The sequence below is a fragment of the Narcine bancroftii genome, chromosome 6 (assembly GCF_036971445.1).
Source record: "Narcine bancroftii isolate sNarBan1 chromosome 6, sNarBan1.hap1, whole genome shotgun sequence".
Taxonomy (NCBI): domain Eukaryota; kingdom Metazoa; phylum Chordata; class Chondrichthyes; order Torpediniformes; family Narcinidae; genus Narcine; species Narcine bancroftii.
In genome coordinates, this window is record NC_091474.1 from 134,387,591 (window position 1) to 134,411,662 (window position 24,072).

The following is a 24,072-nucleotide window of genomic DNA, read 5'->3' on the forward strand; positions in this document are numbered from 1 at the left end:
AGAGTCAGTGACTAGTGGATATAGATGTAATCTGCAAACCAATAAGCAAGGAGATAAGGAGAATATTGTGCAATGACTGAGAGTACTGGATGTTTATGGACTCATGACATTGAAAAGGCAATTGAACAAATAGTTCATAGAGGAAATTGGCAGGAAAAAATAGAGTGCAAAATATATTCAAAAGAACCGCAGGGATATCTTTCAATACTCTGAATTGCCATAGGCTGATACTTATTGATGCTGACAATTTATTCTTAATTTCAGCACCCTACGAGATATGTCCTGAGGACTATCTGATGACAGTGGTGTGGAGGAGTACAGCAGCTGGGGACTTTGCATTCAATCGATGCCCGCCAAATGCGACAGGTGAAGTGAAAGAACACGGCATTGTTTTTAGTTATCAGGACCTGTGAGAAATTCTCTAAAAAACCCTAGACTTCTTCTGTTCCAGCTTGTTTATTCTCTTTTGAACAGTAACAGTAACAGTTTAATGGCCATAATTTCCTTCAATGAGAGGATTCCATTCATCAAATGATTTAATCTGGAAATAAAACATTCGATTTGACTTGGTGCCTATCTTTAACAATTGATTGACATCCTTTACCTCCTCTGCATTACTCTGTCAATACTGCCATGTATTTCTTTTGTGACTTACAGGCACCACTAGTAGACGTTGCTCCCTTGATCGTACTGGAGCTGCCTACTGGGAGACACCCAGCTTTGCAAGATGTATTTCCAATGAGTACCGACACTTACAGAATACAGTAGGTGCAAAGTCAACAAAAGTGTTTCTTGTTTACTGAAAGTGACAGAAAATTGAGCCATCTTCCTGCGTCGTTAACTAATGATAAACATGTGTGGAAAGCTTCACAAAATATGGGAGCTTATTAATCAATGAACAAGCACTTAATTGGGTAGATTTAGCAAACAGCTTGGCAGGTTTCAAAAAAAAATAATTTAAGGTTCAAGGTTCCTTTTATTGTAACATAATAATACATAAAATGTAATATGTATGTGTGATGCACTGCAGCAGCGGTAAGCGGACATAAACTTGAAGACTGTACAACAGGCTTTATTTGGCTGAAAGTCTCTGCTACAGTAGTGGCTGTGACAGTGGCTTCCAAGTGACTGGCTCAGGAGAGGCTGGATCAGGACTATATCTCGGTCAGGTAACTGACAGCTGGCCAGGTGTAGTCTGTCATCCGGTGGTCTTCCTGCAGGCACAGAGATCGCCCCCTGCAGTAGACTAGTGGTGTATCACCATAGTATCATATACTTTCAACTTTTGTGTGTCATAAAGACGAAGAGTTGCCATAAGCATTGCACAGTGCCCCTAACAATAAGAAAAAGCGAAGCAAAAGAGAGTCCCTTCAGAGACACTGAGTGTCCTTGGATTCGCCTCCAGTGCTCCCACAGCCTCTACAAAGGCAGCCCAAGCTCCAGGACCAAACCAATACAATCAGAAAGCCTTCAGCACCCAAGGCCTTTTGGGAGCCTTTCTTGCACTCAGCACCTTCTCAAACCCCAGTTCCAGCACCTGGTTCCATGAGCCACTCTCCAGCAGCTCATAGACTGGTGTGAGTCCTTTGTCTGCAAATTGCCAACATCCCACAGCCTGTGTGGGTCCTTCAGCCACTAACCCCTCACTGGTTTGCTGCCATGGCCATCTTCTATGTTGGGACATCTCCCATGCTCCTCCTTTTCAATGGGGGTAAATACGTTATCCATTCTGCGTTGTTAAAGCTGTGAATGAATACAGTAAAAATCTACCAGAAGATTAAGGTACTAAATTCACTTAGAAATACAAAGCAGGGACATTGCCAGAAACAATGCTGATCAGGGGTGGTCTTCTTGGTAAGTCAGAGGAAGGGAAAAGCACAGAGTAAACAAAGCTGAAGGTCTGTGATGTGGTGGTTTGCAGCACAAATGGCTGAAGGGATGATGGTGAGAAATCGTAATAATGGCAGAAGAATTAAAAGGCGGTTAAAGGAGAAGTAAGTAGAAGGTGAGGAGATATTATCTGAAGTTATGCATCAACATTATGTGCAGAAGCCAAGGATCCACCATGTTGATTGATGAAGTACTGTTCCTTAAACTTTGTTTTAGGGTAAGAGCAGAGGACTCTTTCAGGGATTAGACAGAATTAAAGTGCGGGCAACTGGATGATCATGGATAGAGATGATCCCATAAAACAGTTCCTTAATTTGTGTTGGATCTCCCAATAGCAAAGGAGTAAATAATGTGGACTGAATTGAAAAAAAGTTCAAATATGGATCTGCTACACTTGAGGCTCTAGAAGTCAGAAAGGGGAGGGGTAAAATATCAAAATGTTGCATCTCCTGCTGTCTCAGAAGTAGGTTCCACATGAAGGGAAGGGAGTGTCGGTGGTGGTTGATGAGAAAAAATAGATGAAGCAGCAGAAACAGACCTTTGAGAATGCCGAAAGGAAAGGGAACTGATGATTTGTTTGGTAGTGACATCACTCTAAAGAGTGCCATATTTACACAGGATATGCTCCATTTGATATGGAGATTGGTGGGGCAGAAGTGATGACATCCTGATTTGAGAAGGTGGAAAAGGGATTAGCAGAGGTGTGAGAAATTGAATAGGTATGGTAACTGGACTTGGCAGCAATGTAGGAGAAGGAATGTTCAACTGAAGAAATCTGAAGATTTATCAGAAGCAGTGACGTTGAAGTTGAAATGAAAAGGGCAGTTATATCAGTGAGATGAGTACTGGCGAAATGTGATGGAATTTTTGTAGAAAGCAGGGTAAAACCAAGTGCATGCCCATTTGACATTACAAAGAAGGCAGTTGGGTTAAAGGGGTTGAATTATAAGCATAGTTTGCATAAGGTATGTTTTTACCCCACTAAGAAAGAGAAACTTGTCCGTGAACTACTCTTTGCAGACGATGCCGCTTTAGTTGCCCATTCAGAGCCAGCTCTTCAGCGCTTGACGTCCTGCTTTGCGGAAACTGCCAAAATGTTTGGCCTGGAAGTCAGCCTGAAGAAAACTGAGGTCCTCCATCAGCCAGCTCCCCACCATGATTACCAGCCCCCCCACATCTCCATTGGGCACACAAAACTCAAAACGGTCAACCAGTTTACCTATCTCGGCTGCACCATTTCATCAGATGCAAGGATCGACAATGAGATAGACAACAGACTCGCCAAGGCAAATAGCGCCTTTGGAAGACTACACAAAAGAGTCTGGAAAAACAACCAACTGAAAAACCTCACAAAGATAAGCGTATACAGAGCCGTTGTCATACCCACACTCCTGTTCGGCTCCGAATCATGGGTCCTCTACCGGCACCACCTACGGCTCCTAGAACGCTTCCACCAGCGTTGTCTCCGCTCCATCCTCAACATCCATTGGAGCGCTTACATCCCTAACGTCGAAGTACTCGAGATGGCAGAGTCCACGCTGCTGAAGATCCAGCTGCGCTGGATGGGTCACGTCTCCAGAATGGAGGACCATCGCCTTCCCAAGATCCTGTTATATGGCGAGCTCTCCACTGGCCACCGTGACAGAGGTGCACCAAAGAAAAGGTACAAGGACTGCCTAAAGAAATCTCTTGGTGCCTGCCACATTGACCACCGCCAGTGGGCTGATATCGCCTCAAACCGTGCATCTTGGCGCCTCACAGTTTGGCGGGCAGCAACCTCCTTTGAAGAAGACCGCAGAGCCTACCTCACTGACAAAAGGCAAAGGAGGAAAAACCCAACACCCAACCCCAACCAACCAATTTTCCCCTGCAACCGCTGCAATCGTGTCTGCCTGTCCCGCATCGGACTTGTCAGCCACAAACGAGCCTGCAGCTGACGTGGACTTTTTACCCCCTCCATAAATCTTCGTCCGCGAAGCCAAGCCAAAGAATTGTAGAAGATTTCTGCCTTTTGGCAGACAAACCCTCTTGTAAAGTCAATGGCCGTTTAGCAAACATGTGTTGTGAAACACGGAAAGGGCAGCCCTTGCATCGAAGGTTGGTCTGGCCATTCACTGCATCAGAATTTTCTCCAGCCGTCTTGGATCTCACCATGCAGCTGGATCTGGGAGGGGATGTCGAAAGGGTGGGTCTGGATCTGTGCAATTCTCTACTCACCTAAAATCCATGAAAGCACATGCTGTTCCTTTTTGAGGAGTGGGGTATCCTCGTATCAAACCCTACAAACTGACTGAAAGGAACCATCATCATCCTACGGGATGGAGAGCCAGAAGATAGAAGATTTAAAGCTAATCTGATTGAGGTATTTAGAATAATTAAAGGATTAAATGTGATCAGACAGATTAAAACTATCTCTATTGACAGGCAGCTCCAAGAACAAAGGGAAATTCTCTGCTTAAGAAAGCAGTAGAGGCTTCCTATTTAAGACACAGATGGATAGATTTTTGCAAAATAGGGGAATTAAGGGTTATGTGGAATGAGCGGGTAGGTGCAACTGTGTCCACGGCCAATTCCGCCAGGATATTATTGAATGGCAGAGCAGGCTTGACTGCCCACATGGCCCTCCTGCTCTGTGCCACACTTGCACCCATCACCATTTGGGGCCCCAAGCTGTCCTTTAAAGTGAAGCAGCTCTTCACTTTTCTTTCTGTGGGAGTTAACTACTACATCCGGTGCTCCCTTTGTGGCTTGCTCTACATCATTAAGATCGGATACAGACTGGGAGATCACTGAGCTGAGCACCTTCACCCTGTCTGCAACAGTGACAGGGATCTCGCAGTGACCAACCACTCCCATGCTCACGTGTCTGTCCATGATCTCATGTGCTATGCCACCAAGACCACCATAAATTGGAGGAACAACACTTGATTTTCTGTCTGGGTACTCTCCAACCGCATGGCATTAACATCAACTCCTCCACTTTCTGCTTGTCTACTCTTTGATCTATATTTCCTTTCCTCCAGCTCTCCATACCCTTCCCTCTCCATTCACAGAACCATCCCTCCTCCACCTGCTTGCTGGTGTCATACTTTGATGAAGATCTCAACCCTGAAATATTTGTTAATGTATCTTTATCATTGCAATATGCTTTGCGGAAACTGCCAAAATGTTTGGCCTGGAAGTCAGCCTGAAGAAAACTGAGGTCCTCCATCAGCCAGCTCCCCACCATGACTACCAGCCCCCCCACATCTCCATCGGGCACACAAAACTCAAAACGGTCAACCAGTTTACCTATCTCGCTGCACCATTTCATCAGATGCAAGGATCGACAATGAGATAGACAACAGACTCGCCAAGGCAAATAGCGCCTTTGGAAGACTACACAAAAGAGTCTGGAAAAACAACCAACTGAAAAACCTCACAAAGATAAGCGTATACAGAGCCGTTGTCATACCCACACTCCTGTTCGGCTCCGAATCATGGGTCATCTACCGGCACCACCTACAGCTCCTAGAACGCTTCCACCAGCGTTGTCTCCGCTCCATCCTCAACATCCATTGGAGCGCTTACACCCCTAACGTCGAAGTACTCGAGATGGCAGAGGTCGACAGCATCGAGTCCACGCTGCTGAAGATCCAGCTGTGCTGGATGGGTCACGTCTCCAGAATGGAGGACCATCGCCTTCCCAAGATCCTGTTATATGGCGAGCTCTCCACTGGCCACCGTGACAGAGGTGCACCAAAGAAAAGGTACAAGGACTGCCTAAAGAAATCTCTTGGTGCCTGCCACATTGACCACCGCCAGTGGGCTGATAACGCCTCAAACCGTGCATCTTGGCGCCTCACAGTTTGGCGGGCAGCAACCTCCTTTGAAGAAGACCGCAGAGCCCACCTCACGAACACAAGGCAAAGGAGGAAAAACCCAACACCCAACCCCAACCAACCAATTTTCCTTTCGAACCGCTGCAATCGTGTCTGCCTGTCCCGCATCGGACTTGTCAGCCACAAACGAGCCTGCAGCTGACGTGGACTTTTCACCCCCTCCATAAATCTTCATCCGCGAAGCCAAGCCAAAGAAAAGAAGATAAAGTGCACTGTTTGACCAGTTGAGTTTCTCCAGCATTGTGTCTTTACTTTTTCCTGCTCCTATTTATTGTTCTTGTAGCAATGACCATATTTCAGAAGCACTCTACTGCCTGTAAAATCCTTTAAGACATTTAAAAAGGAATTGAAGGTACAAACAGAAGAGATAGGAACAAGAGTGGGCCATTCAACCCCTTATATCTGCACCTTCACCTCACATCAACATTCCAACATTAATCCCATATCCCTTGATTCCCTGAATATCTAAAAAAAAACTATTGACATTGTCTTGAATATACTCAGTATTTGACAGCTCATTTCTAATGAAAAAAATTCCAAAGATTCACCACCTCTGGGTGAGGAACCTTCTTCTCATGTCATTCCTGAATGGCAAAATATTTATTTTGGGGATGGAACATTTTCTGGACAAGATGCTATGTAATTGCAAATCTTCCTTCAGTGCACCCTTGTTTATAGAATATTTCAGAAAACTCATGAGGGTATGAGTGCTTCTCCAGTGCCATGAAACAGGAATCTCACTGTTGGTGGCCTGGATCCCTCCCCCGCTACATTGCAACCAAAAATATACATGTCAAAGACAAATTCAACATCACTGGGTAACCTAGACAGAGAATTCTGGACCTGAGGGCCAGAAAGTTGATGACAAATCATCATGGTTGAAATTATTAAAATTAGGAAAGTACAAGGAGCCAGACCTGGAGGAGCACGGTGCAATTTAATTAAGTAAAGCAGTGCAGGTTCACAGGAACATAAGTAGGTCATTCCAGCCTTCAAGCTTGTTCTGCACCCTTCAATTAGATTATAGCCGATGCGCATTTTTGAATGTGATCACTTAATTGCTGCACTCTAAACTTCCACCTAGTGTAATAGTGCACTTTTTAAACTGAGATCAATTCTGAGCTATACTATATCGACCATTTCTGAAATGCTACACTTGCTCCTATATGAACACTTCCTTTTATATATTTGTATTCACTTTAACTGGTACATGAAAATATTAAATGCTGTCTGAACAGAAGAATGAGTTGATTCTTTGACTTACTCAGGAGCCATCTGGAGCTGAGATTCAGTCTATGCTTGTGTCCATCGGACAATAAGAGTTGGAGGAGTCATGTTGGCTCAGGTTGCATCGACTTGGGTTGTAAGCTTTTGAGTTTGTAAGACTGAGAGACAATCAGATTGAGTTGATCAAAATGTTTTGAAAAATTGATAAACTGAGAGAATATTTTTAATAAGAAAAGGGGCTCACCTGGGGCTATTTCAGAGTGAAGTCATCAAGCACTTCTTCTCACAAAAGAGATGGAGATTCAGAAAGGATGCTGATATAACCATATAACCAGACACAGCACAGAACAGACCAGTTTGGCCCTACTAGTCCATGCCGGAACAAATCCGCACCTGATGATCAGAGAAGCAGAGCTGTGCAGACCAAGGTAGAAAGGTTTTTATTACGAGAAGAGGTAAAGGAAGAGCATGTGGTTATAATTCAGATTAGCCGTGATCTCATTGAAGTACCCTTTCAGGAGCTTGAATGGTCAACTTTAGCTCCTAAACTGCCTCGGTTCTGAGATGATGCAGCAATCATCAAGAATCCACACCACCCAGCACATGCTCTGCCCTTGCTGCACCATCAGGAAAGCAGTTTCGGTGCCACAAGACTCACTCCGCCAGGTTCAGGAACAGCTGCTACCCCTCCACCATCAAACTCCTCAACAACAAACTCAATCAGGGACTCATTTAAGGACTCTGACTTGTGCAGTTTATTAATTTTTTTTCTCTCTGCACTACACAGTCATTTTGTTTACTTTATTTGCTTACATGTGTACGTTGAGTACTTTTTTTTTGCACTAATATATAGTAATTCTGCTTCACCTGCTGCAGGAAAAAGTATGTGATGTCATATATCTACTCTGACAATAAATTCGCTTCAGTATTCTTGAGTTCAAATAGATATAATTGGATAAAGTTTCAGTTCCTAATTGTTTACTGTTGATGCTCGTGCAAGTATGAAATGTGGGGAAGATTAAAGTTCAAATTTGAATGTGGTCATTATCTATATCAGTGGTTCTCAACCTTTTTCTTTACACTCACATACCACTTTAAGTATTCCCTATGCCATCAATGCTCTGTGATTAGGAAGGGATTGCTTAAGGTGGTATGTGGGTGGGAAGGGAAGTTTGAAAATCACTGCTCTAGACTCAACTGTTATTGAAAAATTTTGCTTGATGAAAATTGTCATTGGCCCATTTCCTTTTGAGTTATGAAACCATTGCACATAACGAGTCAATTAGGTATGATTAAAACGGTGGTTTTCAAACTTTTTCTTTCCACCCACATCCACTTTAAGCAATCCCTTACTAATCACAGAGCACCTATGGCATAGGGAATACTTAAGGTGGTATATAAGTGATAAGAAAATGTTTGAAAGCCCCTGGTCTACGTAGGCTTTAGCAAGAACTTTGACAAAGAACCACATGATTGGCTGGTCTGGAAGGTTAGATTCCATTGGATCTTGGGTGAGCTAGCCAATTGGTTTGGTGGTAGGAATTAGAGGGTGATAGTGGGAATGTTGTTTTTTAGGCTCGAGTCCTGAAACAAGCAGTGTGTCACAGGGATTGATGGTTAGTCCTCTGTTGTTCATCATTTATATTAATAACGTGGATGATAATAGGGAAAATAGTTAGTAAATTTCATGATGTCTCTAAATTGATTATCAGTGAGACTATAACAAATAAATCAGTGGGCCAGGGATTGCTATTGGAGTTTAATTTGGATGTGTGCAGTGTTGAATTTGGGGAAGTGAAACCAGAATAGGACTTACACAGTAAAGGATAGGGCCCTGGGAGTGTTACTGAACAAGGAGACCGAGGAGTACAGGTACATAATTCCCTGAAAGTGGCAACATAGGTTTCCATGGTGGTGAAGAAGATTCTTGCATTTTTTTGGAATACTGCATGCAGTTCTGGTTGCCTAGGTATAAGAAGGATGTCTAAACTAGAAAGGGTGCAAAAAAGATTCATAAGAATGTCATCAGGACTGGAGGGCCTGAGTATCAAGTGGAAACTAGATAAGCTTGGACTTTATTCCCAGAAGATATGAAGTTGAAGGAGACTATGCAGGGGTTTATAAAATCATGAGGGGATAATAGATAAGGTGAATAGTTTCAATATTTTTTCCAGAGTAGGTGAGTCTAAAACTAGAGGGCATAGGTTTAAGGTAAGAGGAAAAAAAGGAAACTGAGGAGCATTGTGTTCACACAGAGGGTATTGAATATATGTATTGATCTGCCAGGAGTACAATTATGACATTTAAAATGTATTTGGACAAGTACATGAATAGGAAAGGGTCAGAGGGATTAAAAGAAAAATGATGGTCAGTTAGAGGAACTGGTGTATAACAGACCCTTGTAGAACTGCATTCCAGAAAGCAGTCAATAACTTTGAGACATTGAGTGAAGGGCTTGAATGACTTCAGGCTATTTTAATATAAACCCAATATATGCATATTCTTCCTTAAGGTTAAGGAGCATCTTGCAAAGGGACAGAGGACACTAGCAGGTGAGGGGATGTCTCAAGTAACCAAAACCCTGTTGGACTTAACCCAAAGAAGAAACTTTTATGGTGGGGATCTCTTGGCTTGTGTTGAAATTCTTCGAAACGTCACGGACACGTTTAAAAGAGCAAGTTATGTACCTTCATCCGATGATGTACAGGTAAATACCTCAGTCTAATTGGCATAGAAATTTTATTTAAAACTTTACTTTTGCAAATTAAAGTGGTGATTATTGTCTTCATGATCAGGAAGTAGTCTGTTGGAGAGGAGGCTGCTGTGGCAGAACTGGGTTCAGTTGATAGAGCAGCTGCATCTTTGACCCAATCCTGAAGCTGCTATGCCCTGAAGCAAGAAGGAACCTTCTCTCCAAACTGGAGTTGCTGATACTTAGTGGAGTGATGCAGCAAATTGAACTGTTGCCTCAGAGCTCCAGTGACCCAGATCTCTGGCACCATCTGTGTGGAGTTTGCACATTCTCCCTTTGTTCATGTGGGTTTCCTCCAGCTATTTGAGTTTCCTCCTCCATCCCAAGGATTGGTTGGGTGATTGCCCACAGTAAATGCCTTTTGTGTCCAGGTGAGGGATCGAATCTGGGGGGAGTTGAGAACGTGTGAAGAATAAAATGTGATGTGTAATGGGTTTGGTGGGCCCAAGTCTCCTTCCGTGCTGTGTGACACCGAGGCGGCCCATCCACAGAGTTTTTATCCTCCAAGCTTGATGTGGAATCTCCAGGAATTCAAAATTAATTTCCACAGCGTTGTTACGAGGAACAAGGGAGAAAATTCAGATTTTAGAGCACATTTACTTTTGGGGTTTTTTTCTGAATTGTTTTCCTTCTAATGAATAGAATTTTGGAAAGGCAAGTTCACCTGACAGGAAGAATTATCTAACTGGTCAGTAGTTGTTTGTGAAGCAGATGTTGTGGTTATGGTTTGTGGAGAGAGGTGAGATAGTAAAGGAAAAAGGTCTTCTGATCAGCTACCTGGGTGGACATACTTGGAAGAATGGCCTTCTTATTTCCATACATGTCTGATCTTCAAAAATGGAAACCAATCTGTCCCTCTTGGATTTCAAATCCACGCCGCCTGTTGAAAGTGAAAGGAAATGTCTCCCCATAATAGCATACTGTGTAGAAGTGCAATGGAGAGAAAAGGAAACCATAAGTGAAGATGAAGGAACAGATCTGGTCAACCAGTATCTAAAAGGAAATGGCAAACAATACAGGCATTGTCCTGAAAACCTGACTTTTTTTGCTTGGGATTGCACCTCATAAAATATAGTTCCCATCAGCCAGTCACTCCCAGAGAACACATTGGAGTGAAATTTCATCTGCCTAACTGCTTGGATTGGTGGACTGTAGCCAACTGGCTCTTTGTCCATGCTGCTGCCTCCTACAACCTGATGAACAAAGAAAATGGCATGGCTTTTGCATCACTACAGATATACGATTGGTTCAGAAGCTGGATATACATGATTGAAACCAACTCTTTCAGCTGCATCATGACAAGTTGTTTCAAAGTAAACCACTTGAACATAGATGAAATGTAAACTCCCAAGGTTGCAACCCTTGCAGGGTTGAAAATGCACGTTGATCCTTGGACATTGCAAGACCATGTAATTATGGTCCAAACTTTGATTCAGCAGGTTTGCATCCCAATAGGAGGCACTGGAAATTGAGATTATTTCAGGTTGTTTCTTAAGCCACTCCTCCAGGTCATTCACAGACATTGGTGATGGTGCTGGGACAGAGAAGAGCCTCCAAGCAGCCATGAACATCAACTTGTTGCCCTTTTTATTCTTCTGAATGTTAAGACTCCTGAGTGAGATGAGGACTGGGGTGTGTACCATCATCACCACATGATCCCATTCTCATGACTTGGAGAGGGTGGAATATTAATATACCCAATTCATTCATATACCCAAACAAGAGTAGTTGGAGAGATTTCATTGGTTTTCACTCCCTCTGACAAGGGTTCCCCTGATTTCAGTCTCTAAATCTTTGATGTTTTGACTAATTTCCTATTGAAGACAAATATGAAATATTTCATTATTACTTCTTGCCAATGTACAAAATAATGTGAAGTGCAGTTTATAATTTGGATTTATTGAATGTTATGCCTGTATTGTTATGACTGAATTTTTTACACATAAAATCTGATGAGATGAGATGTTAGAAGTTGAATTGTGAGCTATTAATTCACATCGACTGGATTTTGATAAAGATTATGTTTAAAATCAAAGATTATCCCAAATTTTAGATTTGAACTTGAACATAATTTCAGAAGTTTTGATTTATTTCAAGTTATTCTGTAAATCATGTTGTGTCTCCACAGAATTTCTTTCAAATCATCAGTAACCTCCTTGAAGAGGAAAACAGAGAGAAGTGGGAAGATGCACAACAGGTATGAATACCTTACTTTGTTAAAGTATCTTCACTAATTAATCTTTTTTCGGTCATGGAATTAAAAGGCTGGTATGGAGTAGGATTCTGAAGATGGGTGAGTGAGGGTCTAAAGAGGGAACTCCCAATGTTTTGGCCAAAGCCTGGTGCTGGGATGGAGTCAGACAAAAGGTATGTTAATATTTATGCAAGGATTTGATTTCCTACCACAAACATTTGCATTTTCTTTACACCAAAGATCATTAGAGCAAACAACATTGAAATAGAGTTCCAACTTGCATTGTGGATTTTTGTGTATAAATGAAATATATCTGTTGCCAGGACCTCACTGGAATGTGAGCTACACCACTGAGAAGAGTCAATTGACACGTGGATGCATAAAAGGCTTCCTGCAATGCACATTAAGCAATGATTTGTTTGGAGTGCACTTTGATTTATCAGTCTAAAGCAAGTGGGATTATTGACACCAATTATCATTTTTCCACTAACATGAGGAACTCTCTCACAAAGAGCTTTGGACATGAGAGGGTAAATGCTGCTCTGACTGTCTAAGCTAAAGAACCCTCCTGTTAATTGTGTGGACATCTCCAGATTGCTTGTTGAGACCCCAGTTGTCAGGCACTTAGTTGGTGTTATTTACAGTTGCCACTCAGGGCATATCAAATGGAATAGAATCAGTTGAACCAGAGTGCATGGCACAGTTTGGGTAGCAGTTAATGCACAGCTATTGCAGCATCAGTGACCTGAGTTCAAATCCGGTTCTGTTTGTAAGGAGTTTTATTGTTCTCCGACTGTCTGCATGGGTGCTCATTTTCCTTCCACCTTTCAAAATATATAGAGGTTGTAGGTTAATTGGGGTATTTGGGCAGCATGCACTCATGTTACTGTGCTCTGTGTCAAAGTTTAAAATTTTAAAAACTAAGATTAACAGGAATTCAGTGAGTGGGAATAGGTATGCTATGGGGAAAGAGGGGAAAATGCTCAGTGAACAAATTGAGAATGATAGTAACTTCAGTAGCCATCTGAAAACTGATACAATCTGCTGTAACATTTGGTTAGTCAGGTGTAACACCAGAATTCCATTTAATCCCAATGCAGAGTTTAATTAGTATAATTGCCCTATTGTTTTAGTTTTTTTTAAATTTAGACATGCAGCACATTAACGGGCCCTTTCAGCCCACGAGCCCATGCCACCCAATTACACCCAAATGACCGACACCTCCGATACAATTTGAACAGTGGGTGGAACCCAGATTAATCCCATGCAGATACAGGAAGAACGTACAAACTCATTATAGACTGCACCAGATTCACTGTCACTAGCGCTGTAACAGCATTGCGCTAACCGTCACGCTTACCGTCCCGTCCTTATTATTTATTTATTATTAATTTAACTCATAAATTTGTCATAGTTTAAGCAACTACAAAATATTACAAGTAGATATGAATCATCAAAAGTGAGAGGTTAAAATTTCAATAAAAATTGGCATCTGGAGAAAATTAAATTGGATAATTAAACATGGTGAATAAAGATAGTTGAAATGAAAAAAATGCATCCATCAGTGGAATAAAACTTCTCATGACAATTGACTCCGTTATCTGTGTAACATCCTTGCTGTTTGTTGTATACTTTAAAATTTTGGAGAGGAATATCAGAGGTCTGTTTAGTCATTATGCAAATTACACAAAATTGCCAGTATTTTTCATAGGGAGGAGGGTATTTTTTAGTCCACAGGATGATGGCAAAATGGAAATAATAATAGAAAGTAGAAATTAATCCAGTTAAGTATGGGAAGGTGCGCGTTTGGGGGGACTGACCATGAACTCAAAGCCCAGTCAGGGAGTGTTGAGGAACAAAGGTAGTTTGCTGCACAAGTCCTCAGATTCCTGAAGGTGGCAGCACAGGAAGGTTAGAATGGTGATCAGATCGTGCAGAATACTTGCCTTGATTAGGCAGGGCATAGAATACAAAACAAAGGAGGTTGGGGTACAACTTCACAAAACATTGGTCAGACTATAACTGGGGTACTAAATAATCTTGGTCGTCACACGATTGCACAGAAGAGCCCATGGAGGAGATTTACTAGGATGTCATCTGGGATGCAACATTTCATTTATGAGGATAGACTGGATCAGCTGGTAATATTTTTAATGGAGTTCAGAGGGAACTTGATGCAGGTATATAAAATTATGAGGGATGTGGAGAGGGTTAATATTAGGAAACTATTCCATCACGGATTTGTCTAAAATTAGTGAGCATAAATTCAGGGAAAGGGTTGAGAGATTTAGAGTGAATTTTTAAAATTAAATTTAGACATACAGCAGATATTTGACACTTTCTTGAATCGGTTGGTGCAGACAATGCCAAGTGGTGGGTTTTTGGCGGCTTTAAAAGATTTTTTAGGCTCTTTTTGCTTATGTGGGTGCTTTTTACAATTTTTAAAATTTATAATTTTTTTTATATCTGATGCCAAATCTGGCAACCCTGGTAACAGGCCCTTCCAGCCACCCATAAACACTAATATGTTTATGGAAGGTGGGAGGAAACCAGAGCACCAGGAGGAAACCCACACAGACACAGGGAGAACATACAAACTCCTTATTGATAGCACCAGATTTGAACCTGGGTTGCTGATCTGTAAAAGCATTGTGCTAATCTGAAGAAAATTTAATTCTCTCAGAATAATTGGAATCAAGAATGTACTGCCAGAATGGATGATGGAGGCAGGAATACACACACAAGTCTCCAAATGTGCACTTGAATGACCAGGGCAACAGATCATGTGCTGCCAAATAGTTAAAGGTTGGCATGTACCTGGTGGACCTGTTTATGTACTGTATGAGTCTGTGACAAGATTCACAGCCAATATCTGCTTAAGTCAAAGAGTATCTTGTTACTCAGCAGAGTCTATTGAATTACACACCCAGTCTATTTACTTCACAACTGTGTAAGAATGCTCTGTCAATATTGTCAAGCAGGTGATCAATGCTATTTTTGAAAGGATATCACTGTAATTGAGGGAAGAATTCCCAGATCCTCTACATGTTGGGTGGAAAACGTGATATCACTCATGTAAGCAGTGAATGCAGGCAAATTGTATGAAGACCACAGAAAAATAAAACATTAAATCAACCTTCAACTGAAAAGCTGGAGGGGGCTAGCATTCTGCAGTCTAAGATATACTCCAACAAGTTTATCTCAGGCAGTGTTATTGAGATTGATTGCCTTATCCAAATTAATTCCAGATCATCTAATGGTCTTCCTTTCTGTAGCATGTTAATCTTAAAATATTGGTTTGCAATATTTATAAAATCAATCCTGCCTCTTTTTTAAATTCTGATAATTCATTGATTGAGAACTTAAGACCCCAATTTCAAAAGTCATATTTTGTTTCCCTTTTTTCCACCACAGGTTTATCCTGGTTCTGTGGAATTAATGCAAGTTATTGAAGATTTCATCCATGTTGTGGGCAAAGGGATGATGGATTTCCATAATTCCTACTTAATGACTGGAAATTTAGGTGGGTGATATTGTAAAAGTTTTCTGACTGCCATTTAATGACGAGTTCTTCTCCATCAGAAAGCAATTGCATTATAACATCAAACGATGATGTGCATTTTTTCCATTCACTCATTTGAAGCATTTTGGGAAAGTTGCACAAATACTGAGGAATTTTTACTTGGACATATAGCATGGTAACAGGTCATTTCAGCCCACGTCCTTTCTGCCCAATTTACCCTCAATTAACCTACACCCTCGTACAGTTTTGAACAGTGGGAGGAAACTGAGAACCTCTGGGGAAAACCCACGCAAACACAGGAAGAACGTACAAACACCTTACAGACAGCGAGGGATTCGAACCAAGGTCTGGTCCTGATCTCTGTTGCTGTAAAGGCTTGGTGGTAACCACGATGCCAACTTTTGAGTCGTTAATAGTGCTTTGAGGCCAACCTTTGCAGGCCTGGCCTCCTTTATTTCTCCAATTCTTGTGTCTGACATTATTTTCCAGTCTTTTCTTACTCCAGTGCAGTTGTGAAATTAAATAATGTTAGTCCTGTTTGTGGATCAAGAAAAGTTTATATCATGTGATGAAGAAACCAGAATCCCTTGCAAGAAGAAGTTGTTAATAGATGTGTTCAAAATTATAAGAGATGTTGATGCAATAAGTATAGAGAAATTGTTTCCACTATAGGCAGAAAGGTGGTCAACCAGAGGATCTGAATTGAAGGTACTCAACCTGAGAAGCAGGGGTGGGGTGGGGAGGAGATGACAAGATTTTTTGTGTCTTGAATTACTACAAACTGATGTGCAGATTCAATTCCAAGGTTCAGCAAATATATATTTGAAAGAAAACAATCAAGGCCAATGACAAGATTTGAGAGAAGCTAATTAGATAGAGTTTTCAAAGAGACAGCATGAGTGATGAGCCAAACAGCCTCCTGTGGTGTATGAGCTAAAGTGTGGTGTAGATATTGCTGCACAACTGTGAGTTTTAGAACATAGTTCAGGCCTTTCAGCCCATCATGTTGTGCCAAAATATGTAAACCCACTCCACGTCAGTCTAATCCTTCCCTACCTCACGTCCATAACCTTTTATTTTTTTGACATCCATAAGCCTATCTAAGAGATTTTTGAAAGTCCTTATTATACAAGCCTCCCCCATCACTGCTGGCAATGCACTTTCAGTACACACCATTCTGTGTATATAAAAAAAATGCTTCCTTTGGCAGCACCCCAAAACTTTCCTCCACTCACCTTAAACAGATGTCCTGTGGAAAAATGTACAGTCTTTCAACCCCTATCTCTGCCCTTCTTTTTATGACCCCAGTACCTTGAGCACCGTTCACCACACTTAATGACTTAGAATGGAAAGCTTTCTTGGGCCAGATTATGCTCTTTTTCCATCGGAATTTCTGCTCTTTGCCCTCATATCTAACTATTACCCACTCTGGGTTGGATTACAGGCATTGTCACACCAAATCGGACAATCTCATTTTCCAAATGTTATACATCTACTTTTTCAATCGGTTTGAGATGATTTTGAGTTTATTATCATGAATATAAGTTTTCTGAAATCCAATTCAGATGTTAAGCATCCCACATTTGGAATGCCAAAAGGGCGCAGATATTTAGCAGCTCCAAATGGAGAATTTTATTGGGCTCATTCTCTTTGCATTTAAATTCCTGATCTGCATGCAGTGTACTGTGACACAGTTTACGAAGTGCAAGGGTTCAGAGGCACAGGGACATCTACAATCTGGTTGCTTCCATTCCAATCTCTAACTCAGGCAGAATAACCGAATCACAATGGATTAAAAAGCTTATCACCCAAAAGTGGAGATGAAGTAATCCAGAGGTGTTTCTCCAATCATGTTAAGACTTTAAGATCATTGATCCAGAAACATGAATTCATGCCAGCTGGAGCAATCAAGTATTAGAAAGTGAGTGTCCAAATTAATAAGCACAAAGGAAGAGATTGCCATAAAACCCATCTGGTTCATTTGAGAAAGAAATCTGTCGTCTTTACTTGTATAGAAGCCAGGAGGTCTTACAACAGTTGTGAAGGGCCTTGGTGAGGCCACACCTTGGGCACTGCATATAGTTTTGGTCTTCTAATCTGAGGAAAGGCATTTTAGTGATTAAGGGAGTGGAGCAAAGGTTTACCAGACTGATTCCTGGGATGCAAGGGTCTGGATAGACTAGGGTTATACTCTTTTGAATTTTTTAAAAATGGCAGAGGATCTCATTAAGATGTAAAATTCTATCAGGATTAGACAAGCTGGATGGTTAGATGCAGGGTGAATGTTTCCAATCAGGGTAGTCCAAAACAAAGGGTCACAGTTTAAGGATAAGGGGTAAGCCATTTAGGACTGAGATGAGGTGAGTGTCGTGAACTTAAGGCACTTGCGACCAGACAATAGAACCAGAAAACACTACAGAATATAAACAGACCTTTGTTTCCTTCTAGTCTCTGCTGAACTATTTTTCTTGCTAGTTCCACTGGCCTGCACTCTGACCATATCCCTCCTTACCCCTCCTGTCGATGTACCTATCCAAATATTTCTTAGATGTCAAAATTGAGCCCGATTCATCTGGCAGCTCCATTCCATACTCCTACCACTCTCTAAGTGAAGAAGTTCCCCATAATGTTCCCTTTAAACATTTCCCCTTTCACCCTTAACCCATGTCCTCTAGTTTTTAATCTCACCTAACCTCAGTGAAAAAAACTTGCTCGCATTTATTCTATCTATACCCATCATGATTTTGTATTCCTCTATCAAATCTCCCCTTATTCTTCTGCGCTCCAGGGATTAAAGTCCTAACCTGTTTAACCTTTCCCTATATCTCAGTTCTTCAAGCCCTGGCAACATTCTTGAAAATCTCATCTGCACTATTTCAATGTTATTGATATTCTTCCTGTAGTTAGGTGACCAAAACTGCACATAACACACCAATTTTGGCCTCACCAATGCCTTGTACAACTTGACCATAACATCCCAACTCCTGTGCTCACAGCTTTGATTTAAGGTCAAGGTACCAAAAGGTTTCTTTTCAACCCTATCTACCTATGACAGCACTTTGAGGGAATTATGTATCTATATTCCCAGATCCCTCTATTCCTCAGGGCCCTACCATTTACAGTATATGTCCTACCATGGGGAGAACATACATTCCAAAGTGCAACACCTCACATTTGTCTGCATTAAATTCCATCTGCCATTTTGCAGCCCATTTTTCCAGCAGGTCCAGATGTCTCAAGCTTTTGAAGCTCTCTCACTATCCACTACACCTCCATTGTTTATGTCATTTGCAATTTTATTGATCCAGTTATCATCCAGATCATTGACATAGATGACAAGCAACAGTGGACCCAGCACCAATCCTTGAGCCACACCACTGATCACTGACCTTCTGTCACCTACCCATTTCTTACCTACCCATTTAGCCAAGCTTTTCCCAACTTCCTGCTCTCTACATCATAGATTCATCAAAAAAAGTGCAGAAGTAGGCCATTTAGCCTTTTGCATCCACACCACCATTCAAAATCTTATCCTATAAAGCAATGTCTAATCCAAATTACTACTTCATCATGAATATCGAGTGATTGAACCTCCCTGACTAACCTTGTCAAAGGCCTTACTCTCATCCATGGAGGCAATATCCACAACTTCATTAAATGTCCTGATAACCTTCTTGAAAAAACTCTAAAAGATTGGTTAAACACGTCCTTCCATGCACAAAGCTATGTTGACTATCACAAATCTAAATAAAAGCCAATTCATTAGATGTATTCAAAGGGGCATGGGGTGTGACCCTTATGGGTAAAGGGATCAAAGGCATGGAGAGAAAGCAGGAATAGGGTACTGAAGCCACATGATCAGCCATGATCGTTTTGAATGGTGGTGTGGATGCAAAAGGCCAAATGGCCTACTTCTGCACTTCTTTTCGATGAATCTATGATATAGAGAGCAAGAAGATGGAAAAAGCTTAGCTAAATGGGTAGGTAAGAATGCCAGCTGGATAATGCAGAATCTTCAAGGTGTAAAGGGCACTGAAGAACAAAAATAAGTACTGTGTAGACAGAAGTTGTTTTGACAATACACAGGTTCAGAAACTGTGAAGAAATTAGAGAAGAAGAGTTCATTGGTGATAATCTGTGAGTTACTGCCAGAGCCACATGATAATAAATGCAAGCAAGGCATGTTAGCCTTCAAATCTGAGGAGCACTAAGAACAGTTTTAATTTTACTTCGAGCATGGTAGAAGCTGATTCCATTCACTTAAATGCGTGCCGCCCAATTACACCCAAATTAACCAACGTTTTGTAGGGTGTGGGGAAACTGGAGCACCCGGGGAAAACCCACGCAGACATGGGGAGAACATACAAACTCCTTACAGATGGCAAGGGATTCAAACTCGGGTCACTGGCGCTGTGATAACGTTGCACGAATCACTGCACTAACCACGCCACCCATGCTTTGGAGAGGATAACTGAAATGGATGGGGTACACCTTAAATGACTTAGCAGTGAGGAATGTTCTGAGGAGTGATATGAATGTAACTAAAAAGAACCATCAGTACACAAATCAAGATGCATGGAAAATTATGAGAGGCAGATAACTTGTAGTGAAAAAGGTGGGAAGAAAATGTAAAGCAGGCTAATATGGTCAGAAAGTAAAGGTACCGAAACAACTTGAGTTAAGTGAATAAAGACACGGAGCCACAGATGTATCTTTGCGCATGATGTAGAGGTAATAATGAAGAATGAATGACTAATAGTATGGCATAGATTAGAAGGGCCAAAGGGCCTGTTTCTGCGCTGGAATGGTCTATAGTTCGAAGTCCCATCTCAAATAAGGTGAGAAATAGGAACTTAATATTCATCTTCCTGGTGCACTCAGCCAATTGAATAGGTGGGAAATGTCCTCCATGAAATGGTTCATGTGACTCAAGTCGAAGTAGCTGGATAGACCATGTGGCTCTTTTTGATTTCATGTCTCTTTTTGAGGTTCGGCACATTTTCTGTACCCCTGCCCCCATTAGCACAAGCTATGAAGAAGGATGCTGGACCCGCTCCGTGGTGCTGCTATCAATGAGAAAACAAATAAAACTGGGAATGTGTAAGAGGCATGAAATGGAGAGCTCAAGGATTCCACTGTGTGTTGGGGCAAGAGGATATAAAAGAGATATAGACATAAGATTGTGAAAACTTATCATCCCTGAGCTTTGGGAACAGGAGCAGGCAATCTCTTTTGCCTCTCAGAGAAAAGAAATGGATCAAATTATGGAGATATGAAGTCACAAATATTTCTGCTGGGCACCCCCTGCAAAATTAAAAGCAATTACAGTCATCGCTTTCCCACATGCAACCCACCTGTTGCTCCCAAGTCCAAAAAGAAACAGGACTGACTATCTCGTGGAATCAAAGAAAACTATCTGGACTCTCCAGAATATTGTTCAGAATATGCAGAAGAACTCCCCTGTTCTTCATTGAACTAGTATCAATCACCTGAAAGAACAGATGGAGATTAATTTAATGTCTTGCTTTGGATGTAATAATTATTGGTCAGCATTACTGTTAATTATTAATATTATTATGAGTAGTATTACCGTCAGTTAGCACTTCTTGTGTTTCTGTGTACAAGTTTCTGGAGTTGAATTTGAAGTTGAGCGCCACCAACTGAACCACACCTGGTATCAGGAAGCTGTCTTCTCATTCTTTTTTAACCATGAACTCTTTGTCAAAGTTGGATGAGGGTGCTGGAAAATAATGCTGCCACAGAATGGCCTAGCCTCACAAAGACCTCAATGCTGATCTGCTGAAGGATCATTCATTGCTGGCTTACCTGTTCAATCTTTCTTGTTTGCCTAATGTCTATTGATCAGGTGTTCAGAAATTAGAGATTCGAAAGGTATCTCATACAGTAGATTGATGAGTCTTTCAGGGTTCAGGGAGTGGAACACATATTATATCACACATTAATCAGCTGATGAACAGTTTAGGGAACGGTGAGCCATCAAAAGGTTACATTCTAGTGAAACAGACTTTATGCCCTGAAGCATGAGAGAATGAGGGGAGATTTGATAAAGGTGTGCAAAATTATGAGGGGCATAGAAAGGTTAAAGACTTTTTTTTCCATTGAGGTTGGGTGAGATAAGAAAGGGAGGACATGAGTTAAGGATGAAAGGTGAAATGTTTAAGGGGAACACCGGAGGGGGTAACTTCTTCATTCAAGAGGGTGGTGAGAATATGGAACAAGCTGCCAGTGGAGGAGGTGGATGTGGGTTGATTTTAACATTTAAGAGAAATTTAGATAGGGTATGGAGAGCCACGGGATGAGGTGGAAAATAGTCTAGCAAGGACTAGATGGGCTGAATGGTCTGCTTCTGTGCGGTAGTGTTCATGGCCTCACAGCTCTAATTGGAAAATTTCCATCTGGAGCTTTGTTCCTTGGCGCTGGTGTCAAAAATGGAAGTGTTGCCTTGTCAAGAGATGTGCTTCTGGGTGAGTCTTTAAATTAATCAGCCCTCTGCTCTCTCTGATGGCTGCTAAAGAACCTGGGGCACAATTTTAGAAGAACATGAGAATTTACTCATTCTCTGAGACAACATTATTAATACTTTCATAGTTATTTTCACAGAATATATGAGAGCTCGTTAAGAACAAACTTGCTGCAGCTTCCTTCATTGTAACTAATGCAATTTTCAAAGCATTTTCATTGGTGTGCAGAATGTGAATGTACTTTCTTTCCTTTCTTCTTTTCCTTTTATTTTTCTTCCTTGATGTACCCTTACCACATTTCTTACCTTTATTCTTGCTATTGAGGGGGTGTAGTGAAGGCTCACTAAACAGATCCTGTGGGATGACAGGATTGATGTATGAGAAAAGACTGGATCGACCAGAGTTTGTACTCATTGGAATTTAGAAGAATGAGGGGATCTCATTGATACACACATAAAATTCTGTCAGGACGAGACAGTTTAGATCCAGGTAGAATGTTCCCAATGTCACAATCGAAGGGCTGAGTTGAGGAGAAATTTAAGGTCCCATAAAGTAACCAATCATCTGCTTGGCTCCTACCCCTGCAACTGCAGGAGATGCTCCACTTGCACCTGCACCTTCTCTCTCACACCATTTAGGGCCCCAAACAATCCTTCCAAGTGAAGCAATACTTCACTTGTGAATATGCATAGCTGGGTCACCAGCGTTCCCGTTGTGGTCTCTACATCAGAGAGACTGGACACAGACTGGAATAAGGTTTCATTGAGCAACTCAACTCTGCCACAATAGGGATCTCCCAGTGGCCATCCATTTCAATTCTCCACCCCATTCCCTTGCCAACATGTCTGTCCATGGTCTCATGCAGTGCAAGACTGAGACCACCCGCAAATTGGAGGAACTGCACCTAATATTCCATCTGGGACCCTCCAACCAGTTTCTGTTAACCCCCAACCGATCATTCCCTGTGTCTCCTTTCCTCTAGCTCTGTCTCATTCAGTCTTCCTTTTTCCCTCTCTCTTTTCACAGAGCCAAAAACAAAACCCCTCCCCCAATCAAATCTTACCTTTCCTCTCTCCTGTCCTCTTATCATAGCATTTCTTCTCTTTTCATCTATCTATTAAGTCTGTTTTTTGCTCATACCTTGAGGAAGGGTCCAGACCCGAAACGTCCTCCTAAGGATGCTGCGAGACCTGCTGAGTTCCTCCAGCATTTCTGTGCTTTTACTACAATCACAACATCTGCAGACTTTTGTGTTTCACTCTCATGAGGAGAAATACTTTCACTCAGAGAGTTGTAAACTTGTGGAACTCCCAACAATAGGACATTGTTGAGGCCAGTTCATTAGTGGATGTGGCTCAACTATCAAAAGGGATCAAGGGATTTGTGAAGAAAGAATGAATCAGGAATTGAAACCGTATGATTGGCCGTGATCTTTTTTGCATGGTAGGGCGGGCCTGAAGAACTGAATGGCCTTCTCCTGCACCTGTTTTCTATCTCTCAGTGTTTCCTCTACCAACTTGTTGTGTACACAGTACTATTTTTATATTCTTTTAATACAATCGCAAAAGTTACAATTTTAGTGCAAGAAAACTGCAGGTGGTTGAATATAATTACAAATCTGACATTTATACCATAAATCTTAACTCCTACTTGTTTACAAATCCTGCTCTGCAGCCTTAAACATACTTATTGCCCATATGTTACATGAGATTAAAGGTTGATTTTCATGCGATGAAGCGATGTCTTACATATACATCACAGTCTGATTCAAAAGCTCGATTGCCCAAGAATGCAGAAGCAACAGGAAGTGGAAAACCTAGCCAGATTCATCCTGGGAACCAGCCTTCCATCCACTGAAGACATCTATGTGAAACACTGTCTCAGAAGGAAGACAACATTATAAAGGACCCTCATGACCCTGGTCACAACCTCATCTCATGGCTACCTTCAGGCAGAAGGCACAGAAGCCTGAAGCCTAGCATCTCAAGGTTCAATAATAGTTTTTAATCCAACAGACATCAGGCTCTTGAAATTCCCCATACCACTCTAACCTTAACCATAAACTACTCTGGGACCACTAAAGGACCTGTCTCCATCACTGAAATTCTACCTTTTTTCTTAGA

At 41.5% G+C, this 24,072-nt stretch overlaps 1 protein-coding gene across 5 annotated transcripts in view; it reads left to right on the forward strand.

Moving 5' to 3' along the window:
* The window catches only part of LOC138736495 (adhesion G protein-coupled receptor B3-like), a 658,849-nt gene that overhangs the window by 208,437 nt on the left and 426,340 nt on the right, over nucleotides 1–24,072 (forward strand). For all 5 annotated transcript variants that reach the window (XM_069886125.1, XM_069886124.1, XM_069886126.1 and 2 more), the window contains exons 7-11: nucleotides 265–366; nucleotides 658–764; nucleotides 9,511–9,705; nucleotides 11,879–11,947; nucleotides 15,359–15,467. In XM_069886125.1, coding sequence (XP_069742226.1) covers nucleotides 265–366; nucleotides 658–764; nucleotides 9,511–9,705; nucleotides 11,879–11,947; nucleotides 15,359–15,467 — 582 coding nt within the window. The remainder of the gene's footprint in view (nucleotides 1–264; nucleotides 367–657; nucleotides 765–9,510; nucleotides 9,706–11,878; nucleotides 11,948–15,358; nucleotides 15,468–24,072) is intronic.